The 20,817-nt window shown below is 36.8% G+C and overlaps 1 protein-coding gene across 3 annotated transcripts in view; it reads right to left on the bottom strand.

The window, feature by feature from the left end:
- Positions 1-590: 590 nt before the first annotated feature.
- YTHDF3 (YTH N6-methyladenosine RNA binding protein F3) overlaps positions 591-20,817 on the bottom strand; it is a 33,769-nt gene continuing 13,542 nt past the window's right edge. For all 3 annotated transcript variants that reach the window (XM_024742572.1, XM_024742571.1, XM_024742570.1), the window contains 2 exons: positions 17,926-19,543; positions 591-3,654 (listed from right to left, as the gene is read on the bottom strand). In XM_024742572.1, coding sequence (XP_024598340.1) covers positions 17,936-19,525 — 1,590 coding nt within the window. In that variant the 5' untranslated portion in view covers positions 19,526-19,543 and the 3' untranslated portion in view covers positions 591-3,654; positions 17,926-17,935. The remainder of the gene's footprint in view (positions 3,655-17,925; positions 19,544-20,817) is intronic.

Genomic DNA, 20,817 nt, shown 5'->3' with positions numbered 1-20,817 from the left:
TGAAGAGATGCAAACCCTGTTTAGGAGATGCTGCTGCAATGTGGGACACCTGGGGTGCCTGTAAAACTGTGCCCTGATCGCAGGCTAACAGTGTGGTATGCAGCACAAAACTGAAACTCTGGTTTCCCCCATCTGAACGAGTGCCTTAGAGAGCCCGGCAGTGATCATCGACGCACCATTCAGAGTCACCACGATCCCATCTCCACAAGCTCTATCCAGCCCAAAGGAAAACGTCCACACTATTAAAAAGCATTCCTTGGTACCAAGAATGGGGGATTAGGGTTATGAGACAGCTGGTGCCAAGACTTCCTCCTATTAAGTAAGCCTCTTTCTCTTTTGCTCTAAGTTTAGCGTTAAGAGCATGTAATTCAGTAAGCTCACTGGAGTGGATAAAGATTAGGATAAACTGTGATCCTTCCTCTCTTTAATTTCCCCACTTAATTTCAAATGGCCAACTAAATCGAATGACATAATCTATTTGTACTTGAAAGGTATGTCAATCAGGAAATTCGTAACAGAGCTGACAAGAATGTTACGTTTTCTGGAAGGCAATCTGTATTTATAAAGATAAAATGGAAAGAACACAGATATGAGTGAACAATTTTTATTGAAACCCTCAAAGATTAAAGAGGACCAAATGGTGAGTTTGGGTACCATAACAGAAAATCTCACCTAACTGTACCATCATTCACAGGAATGAACAAACCCAAACACGACAAAATTTAAATTCTCATGTAACTGCTACAAGTGAATGTAAATGAACTAATCATTTTATCATAACCTTTCTCTAATCATATGAAAAAGAAGGGAATTTACATGGCATAACAAAAGATATGCAAAACTTAATGAAACACAATTCTCTTAAAGTTCTCAAACTTATTTTTATAGGATGCAGAATGCACTTGAAATGATTAAATGACTTAAGCTGATTCTTCTTTTATTGCAAACTGTTTTAACATCAGCTTAACCCCCATGCATGGTATTCAAAAAGAACACAGCTTTTGAATTAGAAAGATCACTTAAGTTAAAACGAGGATTGAACTTAGGAAAAGGCTGGGGTTTCTTCTGAAAGGAATCTTCAAGTACCAATATGTATAGAGAAAGAATACTAATTTTGGTTACATTTTCCCCCTTACTGTTAAATATACAAACTATATAATACCTTTCAAAATAAAACACCCACGTAAGATAACTTTAATTAAGAAACATTCAAACCAGATCTTGGAAAAACATTAAGCAAGAAAGTTACTGGGCCAATAATGTCTTAATTTGTGATTACTCAGAACACTGGATCAGTCTCCTGCTCTAGAGCCCAGTTTCTCTCCCTCTTGGTCCCCACAGCTAAGAAACCTTCCATTAGTTGTGCTACTGAGACAACCTCTGATCATCTCACTTAGAGGAAAAACATTTTGCTGTACACTGACAGACCAAGGAGGGAGAGAGAAGAGGCACTCGGAAGAAAATTTAAATGAGGAAAAAAACTGACCAATTGTAAAGTTTTGTTTTGTCTTGGTTTTTTCCCCAAAGGAATGCTGCACCCATTTCACTTAATATTAGAAATCCAGGTTAAAGGCACTGGGATGTACTCCTCGCCATGAGTAGACTGCTGAGTTACATTTGACATTTCTGAGTCTGCTATTGCAATCAGCCTGCTTGCTGAGTGTTTCCGTGACACCTCTTACACAGAAACCTAATGTAAATTAAACAAGTTTCAATCCGTGTATAATGTAATTAGTTTTATAAAAATATTCAGAGTTGCTAATAAAGCACCAAGAAGAAGAGAACCTCAGAGAGAAGACTCAGATCCTTTCCACAAGGTCACCCCTGTACAGTTTTCTCTAACAGGACCTCCCGAGTGACAGTGTCCCCTCTCTGACATGTCCTACCTATATAATCCTAGGGATGCAGAACGCTGCTGTGGTGACTATACCCAAATGCCAATTTTCATTACAAATAGTTACGAGACATGTTACTACAAGATTTCATGGCTTACTCTTAAAAAAGGTAAAATAGGTGCAATTTTCCTTTAAGAAAGTCTTTATTTTGTAATATACTATTAACATTTTGATGTTCCCTTCAGTAAACACTGGTAACTATCCTGGGACTACCAAAGCACTGTGAAGTAGCTACAAATACTGTATTGGTTTTCACTTGAATACAGTATTTGTACATTTTAAGAAAACATTGTACAAAAAAAAATCACACAAATGAAAGCCTCAAAGAAATATCTGTCACTAAATTTTGAATCGAAGTGACCAAAGACCATAGTAAATGAAAACATTTCTAAACATGATGTAAACATAAGTGGAGTAAATGCAAAACATCAAGGTACTCAAATCTACTGTATTGCTATTTTCATCCTTAACATATCTTTCTACATAGCTTTCTCCTTTTGGAACAGTAATATAAGGGGCAGTACATTATTTCATAACCATGTGCCATCAAATCAGTTAATACAGATGTCTGACACATAATTACACAAAATCAATTTGTTTCAAGATACAAAATTAATGTTGATATGTAATTAACGAAAAAAATAAGATGTTAAAAAGATAACTATAAGAATACCCAAATATATGCTGTATTCCCATTTATATAGATCTGATCAATAAAACATCAACACATTCACTTAGATACTGATTTAATCCATGGATCAAGGCCATATTTTCAAATATTTTAAGGATGCCAGGACACTGCAAAAGCTGGAGAAAGGAGTTGAGGAACAATATATGCTTGCTAAACAAGAACTATGTTTATTTAGCTAGTGAATACCTAGAGTAATAAATTTTTTACTTCATGATAGCAATCAGGCTCGCAAACACCCAGAAATAGGAATTAAGGGTTTTAAATGTAGTTATAAAGGTCATAAAAAGTCTGATTAGACTGAGGTACATTACTCAAAATTTTGAGATTCATTAAGTGGTAGCAAACAAAATAATTCCTCAGACAAATGCACATTTTTCAGTATACATATTATTGGGGGAAGGAGGGGAGAAGAATGTGCATTAACTGGTGAAATCCACCAAGCTGCATATCAATATTCTGTTACACCAAACAGTTTGAAGACAAGGGAAATGTTCTAATATAATCTCAGATTATGTTTCATTTGGCTAAAATAGAGCATAAGGTTGCTTTGCCATATTAAAAGTTTACTACAATAATTTTCACATAAACATTTAGACTTGAACTCCAGGACTAAATATGGCATGATTATTTTGCTTTTAATCTGTCAAATAGCTAAAAATTGACAATTTAAAAACTACAACAAAGAAAAAGTTGAAGCAGTGTGACTCTTACATCATTGAACCACTTCTAATGGTTAACTGTTAGTATTTAACAAATTCAAAGAGTTAATGAATCCTTGCATTCATTCAGTCTTCTGTGCCTTAGCTAGGATGCATAATTACAAAAGACAGCAGATACTGGTAAAAGCTTCAGGACAGAAAGTGCTTGACGAAGTTACAGTTCTCAAGTGTGTTTGGTGAGAGTATAAGGGCAGACGCGCTGATGAAAACCATTACAAGGAGAGTCAGTTCTGTGTTAGAGTTCAAAGATGTCACCTTAAGCAGAAAAAAGCTTTAATAACGTCTTCTTTGACTTATTAGGCATTTCCAGAGTCTACATCATTAGTGTTGTATAATTCTAACAGGACATCTTCATATGGTTATTGTTTGTTTCTATTTCTCTCCTGAAAGAAAAGCACAAAGACCTTTAACAAAACACCATCATTATTTAATGATTTAAACTATATGCATTTATAATGTAAACCATCTCCATTAGAAGTTCTTCAAATACTAATTTTCAAGTAATTAGCTAAAAACGATTTACTATTACCTATACACACCTCAGTGTGATTACCACAAACCATTTTAAAATAAAGAAGTCCAAACACAAAGACCTAGTTCAGGAGATTATAGGTCCTCACCACAGCTCTGTTTTCCCACAGAATTTTGTTTAGGTGAGACTATTACAATAATGTCTTTCTAGCCCTTTCAATGAGTTTTTGATGGTGAGGTAGCAAAATAGACCAGAAGTCCTCTGAAGCAATTTGAAAACTATTGGCCGAGGTAGGGTTAGGAGGAAAGGAAAAGAGTTGCATTGAACTGCATTAAATTAAGCTTTCGGTATTAACTTAAAAAAAAAAAAAAAAAAACACTGAATCACAAGCTTCCTCCATATCCTACTCTCAGATTCAGCATAATTTTTCACATGAAGAAATATTAATAATACTTATTATTATAATTTCTTTTAAGAAAGCAGAAACCCCTTGAACGTAAGTTGAGTGATGTTTTCATGATGTTTATTAACCAAATTATCCACATGTAATACTTATCCTTGAAAAAAAGCATGACTAGCACTCTGCATGCCTGTCAAGTGAATGCATTATGTAGTTTGTTTGTGCCATCATCTGCTTTAATGTGTCATTCACTGGTTCTCATACTTTAGCAAGCATCAGAATCACCTGGATGGCTGTGGAAACACTCACTATTGGGCCGCAAAGGTCTGAAGCTGAACTTGTGAGCCTGCAGTTCTATCGAGTTCAAGGTGATCCTAATACTGCTGGTCCAAGGACCACACTGAAAGCCACTTGTGTCTAACACATTATAAGACTCTCTATTTGTGGTTTCACTACTCCCACTTTTCTATAAGTAACACATGCTCCATAATAAATATGTATATACTTTGCCAATGGTCAAATTAATGTCCCCATCCCCTGTGACACCATCAGAAAGCTGTATTTTAAATTCCAAAGAGGGCACTTTCCTGGTGGCGCAGTGGTTAAGAACCCGCCTGCTAATGCAGGGGACATGGCTTCAAGCCCTGGTCCAGGAAGATCCCACATGCCGCGGAGCAAGCCCGTGCACCACAACTACTGAGCTTGCGCTGTAGAGCCCTCGAGCCACAACTACTGAAGCCTGCACGCCTAGAGCCCGTGCTCCACACAAGAGAAGCCACCACAATGAGAAGCCCGAGCACCACAATGAAGAGTATCCCCCTCTCGCTGCAACTACAGAAAGCCCGGGCGCAGCAACAAAGACCCAACACAGCAATCAATCAATCAATCAATTTATAAAAATAAATTCCAAAGAGAACTTTAAGTTCTTTGTTACTAAAGTCCTTTCTTTTTCATCTTTATATATTCCTAGACTAGAATAACAGTATTTAATACAGAAAGCTAACAAATGCCCTACTATAAGATAACTACAAATGAATTATTTCATACACCCATAAGCATCAGTGAGATATTCCTAAAGAAAAAAACAAAAATGAAAACAGACACAGAGCCAGCTAATTAATCATGTTTCAAAAGGATAAACAAAAACAAAAATCCAACAACATAAACAAAGGAAAAAAAAGACAAAAAAAGAATTTGGAACCAGGAAGCTGCAGTCTAATTTTACAAAGGCCCTAAAGCTTTTAAAAAACCAGCCTAAACATAAAGGAAATTTATTTCTCAGCTAAAGGAAACAGATTTGTATGAGAAATGTTGAAGCCTGCTTTAATTAGCTGGATATAAAACACGGTATTACAGATGAAGCAAAAAGTGGTAACAGCTCACTGCTTATTCCTCCCCATGAAATGACTGATCAAAACTAGAGAAATTCATCAACTCCATGAAAAACCCCAAAACTACAGAAAAAAAGGGCAATACTACTTAAGGATAAGCTAGACAAAGAGAGGTTTAACCTGAGGGAGATGATTAGGTACATGAATGAGGACCATGTTTTATTTAAATAGAAGTTAGAGATGCTGTTTCATTTTGAACTGTAATCAATTATGGCACCTTTAACTGAATCAATAAAATATACAGATTAAATCTATGTACATAATGCATAACTTCTAACTCAGTGGACAGGAAAAGAGAAAAAATTTTAAAACTCCTTTCCTGTGGTAGGACAGGAAAGGAGGGAGAGGGGAGCTTGAAAGGTCTAGGTGAATTAGAAAGCACAAAACATAAAATGGCAGAAATACACATTTATATTATTTATACATTTTTATCAAGCAATCAAAAAACGGAGGTTCATTAACGAAAACACAAGAGCTCAAAATTAAAAAAAGAAATCTAGTTACACATGATTTACAAGAAATTAACCCTAAACATAAGGACACAGAAAGCTTAAAAACAAGCCAAATGAAGACTTAGTCAACTATATTAATATCAGATAAAGTGGATTCTAAGGCAAAAACCACTACATACTGAGTAAGAAACATTTTTTATAAAAAGCTGTAACAGTATTATACTAAAAATACAACTTTACATATATTAAAAGTTTTCAGAATTACAAAGAAAACCTGACAGGTTCCTAATTATAGCAGGAGAATTTAACACATTTCTCTTAGTAATTGATAAAGCAGACAAGTTAATGAAAATAAAGACTGAATATACAGAATACAGAAAACGGAGCCAAATCATTACAGGGTTCACAATGAACAACCACAGAAAGGAACTATATGCCAGACCAGAAAACCACTCTAAATACCAAAGAGTCAGTATCATACATAGCATATTTTCTGACATCAATTTTAACAGCAGAACAGGTAACAACAAACAAAATCTTACCACATTTGGAAAATCTAAAACACATTTCTAAAAGTCTCCCAAAAAATCATAACAAAAATTCAAAAATTTTTACACCAGTACAATATAAATATACTAAATCTAATAAGGCCTGAAAAATAAAATTAGAAATTTAATGTATAGAATTTAAAAAAACATTTTTTTAAAACTGAAAAATAATGAGCTCATCATCCAACTCAATATGTTAGGAAGTAAGTAGCACTGAGTCCCCCAAAGTAAAATGAATGAAATAAGACAGCAGGAGAAAATAATGAAACAGAAAACAAAGATAAAGAGAGCCTAAGAGAACAAAAATAAAAACTGGTGTTTCGGGGGTAAAAGAAGCTGACAATAGAAAAATCTCTGGAAAGACTGATTTTACAAAAAGAAATGAAGCATAAATAATATCCCGAAGACTCACACAGCTAAAAAACATTAAAATACTATTAATGCCAATACGAAAAAAAGCTTAAAACCAAACAACTTCCTAAAAATAAAATTTACCAAAACAAATTCAAGAATACAAAGAAAACTTGAAGACTTATAATAAGTAAAGAACTTTAACCAACAATTAAAAATCTACCCCAAAGAAAAACTCCCAGGCTCATGTGGTTTCACAAGAATTCTGTACTTATACCAACTGTTCCAGAGACTAGAAAAAGGAGTATTTCCTGATGTATCTTGAGGTTGGCAACACTTTGGTACTACCTTCAGAAAAGCAGGAGAAAACTGAGTCCAGTCTTACTTGTCAGAAGGACCTCTTAAGGGCTGTTCTGATGGTAACGGAGTGTATAGAGGAGCAAAAGTAGAAGCAGGAAGGCCAGTAAGGAGGCTAGCACAATCATCATCCAGTACAATAATAATAATAATGGAGGATGGAGAGCTAGTGGAAAGTGTTTAGATTCTGGATCTATTCTGAAAACAGAGCCAACAAGACTTACTGATAGATTGGTTAGATATGGAGTGTGAAAGAGAAATATTGCGAATTAGTCCAGTATTGTTGGCCTGAACTGGAAGGGCAGACAGTGGTGCCCTGTACAAAGAGGGAGAAGGAAGACTCTAACATTCTTGATCCTTCTGCATGACCACACTATAATAAAGAATGACTTTACAAAGATTCCAGTGCCCACATTTGCATTTGATGCTTTATTGTGTGTCAAGTTTAAGAAAAGAATAGATGCAGTCTAATAATATAAAAACTATTCATCTGTACCGAAGATCAAATAACCTCAAAGTGTACTATAAAATGGAAGAGTTAGGAAGAAGGTCAAATAGTGAAAATGGTGGAGGACAGTCATAACATGTGTTAGTTCAGGTGGTCCAAATGAGAGTAAAAACAGGGTTCTAAGACTTAAGACTAATTCATGCTTTGAGCTGTGATTTAGTTTCGGCAAAATAACATCACTCATCACAGTAAAATTTTTATGTGCGGTTTTATTTTGGTTTTAGAGTTTTCACTTAATTTTATGTTTAAGTAATACAAGTAATAAAATTACAAGAAAAAAGCATAAAGATCAAAAAGAAATAAAACGGTCTCTATTTGCAGATGATATGATCTGTTAGGCAGAAAATCCTAAGGATGTTCTATTAGAACTACTAGAACTAATAAGTGAATTTAGCAAGGTCACACAATATAGGACATTTCTATTAATATAAAATTGTAGCAAACAACTGGAAAGACTGAAAATACAAATTACATTCACAATAGCAGTAAAAATTACATAAAATACTTAGAAACAAATTCAGTAAGAGCCATGTGGTTTTCAACAGTGAAAACTACAAAATTTTACTGAGAGAAATTATGTCTGTCTCTCCAAGACCTCTGAGTTCTACAAAGAAAGGGTTATTGGGGCTTCCCTGGTGGTACAGAGGTTAAGAATCCTCCTGCCAATGCAGGGGACATGGGTTCGAGCCCTGGTCCGGGAAGATTCCCATGTGCCACGGAGCAACTAAGCCCGTGCGCCACAACTACTGAGCCTGAGCTCTAGAGCCGCAAACCACAACTACTGAGGCCTTGCACCACAACTACTGAAGCCCATGCGCCTAGAGCCCGTGCTCCACAAGAAGCCACCGCAATAAGAAGCCCACGCACCGTAACGAAGAGTAGCCCCCGTTCGCCGCAACTAGAGAAATCTCGCGCGCAGCAACAAAGACCCAATGCAGCCAAAAATAAATAAATTTTAAAAAGAATAAGAGCGGGCTTCCCTGGTGGCGCAGTGGTTGAGAGTCCGCCTGCCAATGCAGGGGACATGGGTTCGTGCCCCGGTCTGGGAAGATCCCACATGCCGCGGAGCGGCTAGGCCCGTGAGCCATGGCCGCTGAGCCTGTGCGTCCGGAGCTTGTGCTCCGCAACGGGAGAGGCCACAGCAGTGAGGGGCCCGCGTACCGCAAAAAAAAAAAAAAAAAGAATAAGAGCTATTTATCTTAAGTGGCTTACTGGTAACCTTTAATATTTATCTGTTGAATGAATAAGGGAACAGTTAAGAAAAGAACACGCAGGCTCTAAATATATGGTGATAAAGGTTGACTAGAACACAAGACATAGGCTAGAATTGTCCGTGGAGTGTGGGAGGAGCGGGATGACACTACTTCTCTGGAACCCAGTAACAAGGTCTTAAAGCCGAGCGAAGGAATCAATATGCAACCATATTCTGGAGTGAGATTTTGGACTCTTTATGATAAAATGAAAGTAATAAAATTATTATACTACATACACACACACACACACACACACACACACACACACACATATACTATATATCCTGCAGGGAATTGGTTCCAGGGCCCCCGTGGATATCAAAATCTGAGGATGCTCAAGCCCCTTACAGCTGGCCCCCTGTATCCACGGGTTCCATTATCTGCAGGTTCACATCTGTGGATATGGAGGGCTGACTGTAATCATGCATTTGTTGCTAAAGAAAAATAGACAACTGAAATACCATTCAATTTAAGGCTGACTGTTCACACCATAATCGATGTGAAACAAATCTCTCCCAAAGATCTATGATTAACCCAATAATCCATCTCCTAAAAACTCATAAATTTCTTTATCAACATTGGAACTTAACATAGCCACTATTAACTCTCCTATGGGGTGCCAAGATAAATCTAAGGGGAAAAAAAAAATCAATGTTATAAAATGCTAATTGAAGTACCTCTTTCCCCAATTCTGGCTTATAAAGAATTATTACTAAGCTCAGAACAGAGTATTACTACAATAAAAACAGAATCATCTTGATTATTCAAATATCACTCAATGTCTTATCATAGAATTACTCACTTAAATACGTAATGTAAGTTTATTCTGTCACGTGTGATACATCCTGGGCCAAAAACTGTTTTCCAGAGAAATTTTCTTTAAATTTTACAGTGAAGATGAAAGGAAAAGCAAGATTTTATACACTGAATTTGTTTCTGTTCATCATAATCAACTCACAAATAGACAACTACAATTGTAGAAGGGTTTACTGAAAGGTCATCAGATAGAGACTTCAACCATTCTTGATCCTAAGAACTGCAATCTGATTAATGGGAAAGCATTAAACTAAATGTTCCACTTGAGAAAAAAAGAAGTATAGAACTGTCAGGAAAATGCTTACTGCTAACAACAGTAACTACTACTAAAATAACTACAACTGAAGTAATTTCTTGTATATTAGCACAAACTTGATTACTTTGAGACAGACCTAAACATCATCTCATCTCAGAATCAAAATTATTCCAATTGTGAAAAAAATTATATCAGGGACTAAACTTTACTCTTTGGAAAGGCTCAACGACACAAAATAGCATAAATGATTAAAATACACAGACGGTTCTGGAAATTAAAACTATTTAATAAGGATTTTATTACAGTTATGCCTTAAGTTCATCTCAAAGTTACAGGTACCTGAAAACACTAATTTTTCCTATATGGAATTTTAAAAGCTATCAAACTAAAAATCTCACCTCAGACTGTTTACTGATCAATAAGGATTTATAAGAATGAAAGAATATAGTAGAAGCTAAATGATGCACATTCAGTATAACGAAGGTAAAATTTCAGTAAAAGGTTATCTAAATAGTCAAAAGTAGACTCTACGGCTATGTAGACTACCTGAATTTATACTGGACATAATATACTCAAGACATTAGCAGTTTTTTGTTTTCTTTATTTTCCAATCAAACTAGCTTTATCCTTAGAAGTAATATACAATTCCAAGTTAAAGTAAAAAAGTAAAGCTCCCCTATCCTCCTCTAGTCTTTTCTATTTCAACTTCCTCTGATAGGTTACCACTACTGACTTTAACTGGCATGCTAATATATACATTTCTTGACTTGTCAATTCGGACACTATCAATTCCCATTGTATATGACGAGCAATTTATCACAGTGAACGTTATATTCTCCTCTTCCCCGTCCCTACAATAGAACTCACTCTATCTTTAGTTCTGGTGACTGTCCTTATGACTTCGCCCACTATGCGCCAAGCATTAGGTGCTAAGGATTCAGCAAAGAACAAAGCAAGTCCTGCTCTCAAAGAGCATCTCCAAGGTCAGTGCTTCCCAACTGAGGGCTCCTGTCGTTTGTCTAAGACCACAATGCCATTTAACAGACGGAGGCTTACAGCCCTGAGGTCCACTGTATACAATGAGAACCTTCTGACTCAAAATGCATATGGAGTCCCTATTGATGGTTCTAGTATAACCAGCTACCAGGTGTTATCCTTCTTGAATTCCTTTTTCATTCTGCTGAAATACCTCTTCAAGTTTCTTATGAAGGATATGTAGCTAAGCTCTTGTACACCTGAAATCTTTATTTTGCACTCCTCCCTCACAGATATTATTCGACACTCATCTTTAAGAACATAATTCTATGCCCCATTCCCCTATACTACAAAATATGATTTTATGTGTCCAGAGTTGTAGATGACAGAATTCTGGTAACCGTCTGACTCTCCTTCCTGTGTAGCTTTCTTACAGGCCTTTTGCTCCGAAAGCTTGTCTCTTTATCTTATCTTTTTTATCTTTTACAATTTTAAATAATCCTGCTGGTTACTCAGTGAGCCCATCATTCTGAAAACATGTATCTTTTGGCTCTGGAAATTTTTCTTTAGTCGTTCTTCCCTCCAACTGTTTCTTCCTGTACTCTTTTTAAAGACTCCTTTAGATACAGTGGACCTCCTTTCCACCACATCTTTCACACCTTGTATTTTTCATCTCTATTATTCCACATTTGGGAATTTCTGATTTGAAATTCCAGATGATTAGCTGGATCTAAAACATTAACATTTTATTAATCCACTTGCTTAAAAAGAAACATTTTTAAAAACTGCTGACAATCCTGTTTCTCATTTCCAAGAACATTTTCTGGTTTTCTTTTTTCCATGTGAACCCTAACAAATCAAATCTTGTTGTATAAATTACCTTCTGCTCTCTGAATACCTATTTCTTTTAGAGGATTTGTCTTGGTTTTTTCATCAAGCTTGATTTTAATCAAATATATCAAAGTTATGTGTTCAAATCTAAGAATGAAGAACTATACAAACACTGCAATAACTGGCATGGATTTTTCCTGCAGTTTTAAGTTTCACGACCACCCCTCAGTCTAAGATAGCCTGACTTTCCAAGTTTTATATGAACAGACAGGGTGTGTCTGGTCAGCTCCTCCATAGGCTGCTGTACTGGCAAAGCAAGCTGGGGAATTCCTCCTCTGCTAAAATAACCAGAAAAGGGGCAAGAAAACAGTCAATGAAAAAGACCCAGCAATGACAAGATGGAATTCGTTTTTTTTTAAACTTCTTTTCTGCTATCACAAATAGGCTAAAGAACTTAAAGAGAAAAATGAACGCAGTAAGAAGAGAAATGAAAGAAAGCTACAGTAACCACAAAACTAAATGTAAAATTTTAAACTACAAAACGTCTATTAAAAAGTATACAAAAAAAATTTTTCCACACTTGGGGAAGGCAAAGATTTGAAGTCAGGTTAGTATAAGCCTTCTAAAATAGTTCTTATTCAAAACTGTTTTGGTTATTCTAATCTTAGCCTGGATCTTATACTACAAAAAAAGATTTAAAAAAAAAGGCTTAAAGGACACTCTGGACCAACTGACAGAATATCACGGTTACATGAGAGAATATCCTTATTCTTAGGAAATATATACGATACTTTTTTGGGGTAAAGAGCCAAGACGTATGAAACGTACTCTCAAATTGCTCAAAAACCCATAAAGCAGGCATTTTTCCTGCTGATAGCATTTGAGTTGTTCCCTGTTATTTACTAGTATCAACTGTACTCCTAAGAACATTCTTAGATGTATTCTGGGGTACGCGCGAAGTTTCTCTTAGGTATAGATATATACCCTGGAGGAAAACTGCTGAATTACAAGGTACTGAAACATTCAGCTTTGTAAGAAAATGCAGAACTACCCACCCACATGGCTGTATCAATTCAATGCTCCCACCTGCAACTGTATAAGACGTTTTGTTGTTATACAGTCTCTCCAATACTTGCGATTATCAAATTTCTTAATTTTGCCAAATGAGTGGATATAAAATATTTTCTCATTATAGTCTTGATCTGCATTTCCTGAATTACTATTAAGACTGAATCTCTTTTTACACTTATTACCCACATTTATTTCCTCTCTCATGAAAGGATTATCCATATCTTTTGCCCATCTTTGTAGTGGATTATTTTTTTCTTAAACTGATTCACAGGAGTTCTTTAAATGCTCTTGACAACTGTCTCCGGTCAGTTATGTTCAAATTCCTCCCAGTTCCTAACATGTCTTTTTACTTTCTTTAAAGCATCTTTTGATGAACAGATTTTAATCTAGGCAAATTTTTATCAATCTTTTCTAAGTAGTGCCATTTTTTGTCTTGCTTAAGAACCCCTACTTTACCCAAGGTCTCTGAAGGATGTGCACCTGGGAAAATGTGACTGCGACATATCAGAAGCTTTGAGGAATTTCAGCTGAACACAAGACAGATGGGGTCACATTAAAAGAGAACGTAAGTAATAACTTGCAACTCCTTTTACTTAAAAAAGAAAAAAGGCATAACCAGTGAAGGAAATCCTAGCAAAACACCACTAATTTGTCCTTTTTGATGGAGCAAAGGAGGACCTAGAATAGACAGGAGGCACATCCTTCATCACTGGGATGCCAAGAGTATTTGAAAGTAGTTTTGCTGGAAAGCCAAAGTGCAAACACAAGCGTACCTAAGAGGAAATCTACAAATGAGTATCTACAATTTATGCCTGGACAAGGACTTTAACAGCTCCAGAAAGAAAACGGCAAGAACACTTGATATCCCAAATGCCAAACAGTTAATAAGCAGGGGAGAAGGTTTCCTGACATGGTGGTTTCAAACTCAAAGGAAAGTCAAATTTTAACTACTAGCATGTCCATTGCACTGGCTCTCCCTTCTTACTCTTCACAGGTTGATGAATCACTTAACTGGTAAAGTCAACATACATCATGGCTCTCCCATCTCCACATTTGCAATGGAAAGAGAATATGCAACTAACACCAAGCATTAAAGCACACACACACAAAAACAAACCTATCTGGGGTCAAATACCTGATCCGGATGATTCTCTGCCTGGTTTAATGATGACAGAAAAAAAAAAAAAGCAGAGTCTTAAAATATTTTTTCAGAAAAAAAGGATACTAACAAAACTATAATGAGTTCAGATAGACACTGGGGAAAGATAAAATACAAAGGGGAAAGAAAAGATAGTTTGGGGGGCATACTGTACCCTGATGGTGGTTACACAAATCTACAAATGTGTTACAATTCATAGAACTGTACAGCCCAAAAAAGTGACTTTCACCGTATGATTTAAAAAAAAATTTTTTTAAGGATATATACACAAATATTTATAGGAGCTTTATTTACATTCTTCAAATCTGAAAGCAACCAGATGTCCTTCAAAGAATGAATGGTTAACAAACTGGTAAATCCATACAATGGAAAGACAGAATTAAAAGGAACAAAGAACTGATACGCAAAGCAACATAAACTGCAAGGACATCGTGCTGAGTACAAGACTCCAGTGTTAAAAGATTACACATTGTAATTTCATTCATGTGAAATTATGGAAAACGCCTTATATAGAGAGAGAACTGATCAGTGAATTAATTACTAGTGGAGGGGAGCACTTGACTAGAAAGAAGCAGCAAAAGGTAATTTACAATTTTACTGTGTGTTCATTTAAAAAAATTAAAGATATGTAAGACGAAGGAATTTAAAAATGATAATTACAGGAAGCAGAAATAAGCTTTCAACAGTCATCTTTGTGCTCAATAAAATCAAGATGAGAATGGCCAAGAAGGGGAAAAAAAAAAAAAAATCCAAGTGGACTCTGGAACAAGGGATTCAGGTAAGAAAACAACAGGTGTGAAGGGAGAACTAGATGTGGTAATGTAAGCAAACTAACACTGTCATTGAAAAATACAAAACCTCACAAATCACTGAACGAACACAAAGTAAATCAAATCAATGACATGGAAATTCAATTTTGAGAAACTCTCCAAACGCAAAGAAAAATAATGAAGATAAGAACCAATGGCATTCAAGGACAAAGATTCGATATATTTTTTGACATTACTAGGAAAAAGAAAAAGAAACGAATTTGGCCTACAGATGAAGGAATAAGGAAAACTGTAAGAGACCCATACTGAGCACATTCCATATACATGTTCACATAGCAAGAATAAATTGTGTGCACACAGACAGAAATAGTTATTTCCAAAGAAAGGAAATTTAGGCTGGCCCCAAACTTCTCCATAATATAAAACTATAAATAATAGACTATAAATAGAAAACTATAAAACAAAGCCTGAATGAAAAGACTGTGACCCAAGATTTCTATATCCAATAAAACTGTTGTTCACATATCATGGCCAAAGAAAGGCATTTTCGGGATTTAGAAGCGCTTAATAAATATATTACATCAAATTACTCTTCCTAAAAAAAAAAAAAAAAAAAGATGATGGTAATAAAACAAGCTAGGCTCCAAATTAAAATGTCAAAGGTGGGTTCAGACACATTATAAAAAGACTGGCAGTAAGCCATGAAACAATTTAAATGTAAAATTTTTAAGTTTAAAAATATAAAGTTTAGGGCTTCCCTGGTGGCGCAGTGGTTGAGAGTCCTCCTGCCGACACGGGTTCGTGTCCCAGTCCGGGAAGATCCCACATGCTGCGGAGCAGCTGGGCCCGTGAGCCATGACCGCTGAGCCTGCACGTCTGGAGCCTGTGCTCCGCAACCAGAGAGGCCCGTGTACCGCAAAAAAAAAATAAAAAAATAAAGTTTAAATCATTGTTGTATATATGAAACATAAATAATTCCTGAGACAATTATATAATAAAAAAAAAAAAACTAACATAAATTTTCAGACTGGGAAGAGGAGAAGTGTGGGAAGACGTACAAGGTGACCTGTCCTGGGTGATGGAAGAAAAGAAAAGTTGAATCATTTCTCCTGATTCACTATTTGTAAAGGCACTTACAGTGGGACAATCTACTCAACTGCTGAGCTCAAAACCTCAGAAGCTACTCTTGATCCTCCTTTTTCCCTCACTTCCCACATTTAACCTGGAGAAAACTCAATTATATGCAGCAATTCACTGGAAAGGTTGAGCAGGGCCTTTAAGAGTCATACGTATTATTCCAAAGCAAAATTTCTAACAATTCAGTGCAGCAATCACTAGCACGAGAATCACCTGAGGTGCCTGTAACAATACCAGGTCCCTTATCAAATATATCAGATTCTCCTTGAGTGGGTCTCAAGAAGCTGCACTTTCAGGGAGCACCCTAATTGATATTTATACGCCATAAGGTTTGGCAGGATCATTATTTCAACATTATTCAGCGGTGAGGATTGTTATTTGAACAGTTCCCTCTTCTGTACAGACTAAAAAGCCACAGGATACTCAGGCACACACAAACAGAAACGAATCACTGATGTTTTACATACGGATAAAGTTGAAGTTCGTGCTTTATCTTAATTTCTACATAGAAGCTTTCCATAGTAACCAACATAATTTACTGGAGAAGAGTCTAACTTAAGCCCTGCTTCATTTGAAATTTAAATGTATTGTCTATGGAAAAATCTGCTAGTTGCCTATTCCATCCATTCTCTTTCCCTCCTATAAATAGGACTCTGCAATTTACTTTTGTAGCTTGGAACAGAAAATATTCCTCAGCCTGTCGTGCTCTATGGGCTCTGTGATCAAATCCCGGCCAACCTGACGCAAGTATAAACAGTGTGTAACTTCAGGATACATCTCCCTTAAGAGTCTCACAGTGGGCAAATAACAGCATTAGAAATCAAATTCTGCGGAGTTTAAGTCCACTTCTCAATTCTAAGCTGCCTTCCTATAAAGTCAAATCCTTACTATAGTTTGTACAAGTGCTTTAAGTGTACAAGTTATGAACAAGCCTCAGGAATCTTGGGGGAAAATATCTATTTATCATAAATACAAAATGTGTAGTACTTTAAAAGCTGTTTGTTTCAAACTCCAAATACATTTTCCCGTAAAATTAAAGTTTAAGATTAGCGACTAGAATCCCTAGCCAGTTCTTAAGTCTGCTTAATTACAAATGCACAACTCAGGGCTCTGATAAAGAATAAAGACCTTTATCACCTGAGGAGTATGAGCACGCAGGAAGCAAATTCAGAGTAAGGGTCACCCTTGGAAAGGCATCCGAGGCCTTCACGGGGGTCTGCAGAGTTCTGTTTCTTAAGCTAAGTGGTTGGTTGCCTTCAGAGTAAAGTTCTTAAACTCAGAATGTAATATTAAAAGGCATTAAAGATTACAATCCATACACACCACCCCAATAAAAAGACCCTACACACAAAAATCACTGTACTCTTACCCTACGCATGGCTTCCTCCTCTTCTTGACGTCTTGAACTCCAGGACTAAATATGGCATGATTATTTTGCTTTTAATCTGTCAAATAGCTAAAAATTGACAATTTAAAAACTACAACAAAGAAAAAGTTGAAGCAGTGTGACTCTTACATCATTGAACCACTTCTAATGGTTAACTGTTAGTATTTAACAAATTCAAAGAGTTAATGAATCCTTGCATTCATTCAGTCTTCTGTGCCTTAGCTAGGATGCATAATTACAAAAGACAGCAGATACTGGTAAAAGCTTCAGGACAGAAAGTGCTTGACGAAGTTACAGTTCTCAAGTGTGTTTGGTGAGAGTATAAGGGCAGACGCGCTGATGAAAACCATTACAAGGAGAGTCAGTTCTGTGTTAGAGTTCAAAGATGTCACCTTAAGCAGAAAAAAGCTTTAATAACGTCTTCTTTGACTTATTAGGCATTTCCAGAGTCTACATCATTAGTGTTGTATAATTCTAACAGGACATCTTCATATGGTTATTGTTTGTTTCTATTTCTCTCCCTACGCATGGCTTCCTCCTCTTCTTGACACTTTTCATAATGTGCAAAGTCATCAAAGATTGAGGTGGTGTGCTTGAAAGTAGCAATTATTTTAAGCACTTGCTTAGCTTTTTCTAGGGGTACCTCTTGGGTGTCCCTTGAATTGGTAACTGGTTTGTCGTCATTATTTTCTAAGCGAATATGCCGTAACTGGTTATTGGGAACATCTTTGACAAAGATCCACTTAACTTCAAATTTGCCCTTCCACTTATCCTGAGACCAGACACCGGCATATGCGTTATAGTCCACAACAGACTTCATCTCAGCCACTCCACAAAAATGTCCACTGCCATTCACGCTGAAGAGCAAATAGAGTGGGCCCTTCCCATTCAGGGAACGGTAAGCGGCATCCAAACGCTTATTACCATGCTCAGTACTACACCAGATAGAGTACTTAATGGAACGGTGAATGTCATCCTCAGAATAGCTTTTAATTATAAACACCCGTCCGTTCTTCAGGTTCCAGTCAAAGTCTTTGGGATTGTAGTTGTTTATGGCCTTTAGCTTTTCCAGCACTGGATGCACTTCTACACTTGAAGGTGAAGCGCTGGCAGGAACAACACCTAAACCAAAGTTTTCACCTCCCCCACCACTGTTCTGGTGGAAGCCCGCCCCCCTGTTCCGAGGAGCAAGCCAGCGATTCTGCAGCGGCTGCGGCTGCGGCTGTGCTTGGTGAGGCTGGGCCTGTGGCTGCGCTCCCGGCTGTGGCTGCGGCTGCGGCGGGGGCAGCTGGCCTTGCACCAATGGTGGCGGCTGAATTAACGGCTGAGGCTGCTGGACTAGAGTCTGAGGAGGCAGAACTGGTTGGGCTGCTGGAGCCTTTACCACTGACCCCTTTTCATCCCAAGTTCCAATATTCATGTTGTGTTTTATAGGAGGTGGTGGCACGGCGGAGCCCCCGATCCCCACGCTGCCCTTGGGTTTGAGTTTCGGTTGAGGTTTGGCAGGTTTTCTGGCAATGGCAGCCCAGGAGGTTGGCTTAGGCGCTGCACTGCTGACGGGCGGCACACTATTGGCTGCAATGCTAGTCATACCACTGCTGCTCAAAGCTGTTCCTACAGTTTTTGTCACTGCGGCTGTCAGGTCACCACCAATTTTCAGTCCAGTCATGCCTTGCTCAATACTGCTAATGCCAGGCACCTTACTCAAAGTATCATTGCCAAATCCAGCCTGTCCATCAGTAATAGCTCTCCCAAGAGAACTAGGTGGATAGCCGTAACTGCTACTATAAGCAGAACTTTGTGTTGATTGTCCCTGAGATCCACTTGTCCCCCATGTAGAGAAATCAGCATTACCAGGAAAAAAGTTAAATCCATGTTGACCAAGAAATGGAGGGGTATTTCCTAATGCCCCAGGTTGACTAAACACACCATCTGGTATATAATGATGTTCTCCATTACTCATTTGTCCATAGGTTGTCAGATATGGCATAGGTTGGTCTCCAGCTGTGGACCATGCTGCTTCCCCAAGAGAATATGGAAATCCAATGGATGGAGCATAGTAACTAGGCATGTATGGATCTGACATTGGTGGATAGCTGTTATTCTGGAAAACAAAAGACCACAATCAGGACAGAAATAAGATTAGGGGGCAGAGAAACATCTGAAAGAGTAAAATCAAATAGTTTTAAATAAATGGAAAACAAATGCACTTGTTCCAGATAAAGTTAAAATTTCAAATCGTTTTATCAAGGAAAAACTTTACTGATGACTTTTTATCTGTAATGAAATTACAGGGTATTTTTTTGCAGGGGTAGGTGGGTGGGGGGATATGGTGGGGATTATTTTTGTTTAAGAGCCAGATCCTCTGCGCACGATTTAAAAATACTCTAATTTCTACAAAAAGCTGATTTATAAAGTTTGCAGAGACAATGATTGTTAGCTTTATTTTTAGCAACTGATGAACAAAAAATATATGTGCAAGGATTAAACATGGAAACTATGCCCAATAATAGAGGAATTACAGTTTATCTCTATGATGGAATCCAGTTCAGCAATTAAATTTTGTACTTTCATAAAGAAAAACTAGAATAGAGAAATGTTCACACTCTTGAGAGGAAAAACAAAAAAAGATTCAAGATTATACTTAGAGCATGATCCATATTTGTTTTGTTTTGCCTTGCTCATTTTGAAAAAGAAAACAAAATCCTAATGGTTTCTTAATGGTTGGTTACAGGTGCCTATTTTCTAAATTTTACGTAACAAATTTATCACCTTCCTAATCAGAATTTTAATTTAGAAATAGTTAAGTTCCTATCATTTTTTCCAGAATTACTGTAATTGACCTTTATTTTGAATAAAATTAATCATCCATTTAGTGATTTGCCAAAAATCAAAGCTTATTAAAGAAAAAACTCAGTCAAATTTGTTACTAGCCAATGTAAAAAATAAAATATTCTACAGATTTCTTTTGAAAGTACGTTTCTTATGCCAAAAATATGTCTGATACAGCCAGCCCTCCAATCCACAGGTTCTGCATCCATGGAGCAAAAATATTCAGGAAAAAAATTTCCATAAAGTTCCAAAAAGCAAAACTTGAATATGCCACACGGGCAACTACTTACATAGCACTTACATTGTACTTGGTATTATAAGTCATCTAGAGGTGATCTGAAGTATACAGGGGGATGTGCGTGTTTTATGCAAATACTACGCCATTTTATATACGGGACTTGAGCATCTGTGGATTTTGGTATCAGCTGGGGTCCTGAAACCAATCCCCTAGGGACACCAAGGGACAACTGTAATAGATTTTCACTCTATGATTTAGGTGTGATTTTTAAAGCCTTGGACAGAGCTTCAGAATTTGTAAAATTAAGC

The sequence above is a fragment of the Neophocaena asiaeorientalis genome, unplaced genomic scaffold (genome assembly GCF_003031525.2).
Source record: "Neophocaena asiaeorientalis asiaeorientalis breed wild unplaced genomic scaffold, Neophocaena_asiaeorientalis_V1.1 scaffold226, whole genome shotgun sequence".
Lineage (NCBI taxonomy): Eukaryota > Metazoa > Chordata > Mammalia > Artiodactyla > Phocoenidae > Neophocaena > Neophocaena asiaeorientalis.
This window is presented reverse-complemented; position numbering and strand designations above follow the sequence as displayed.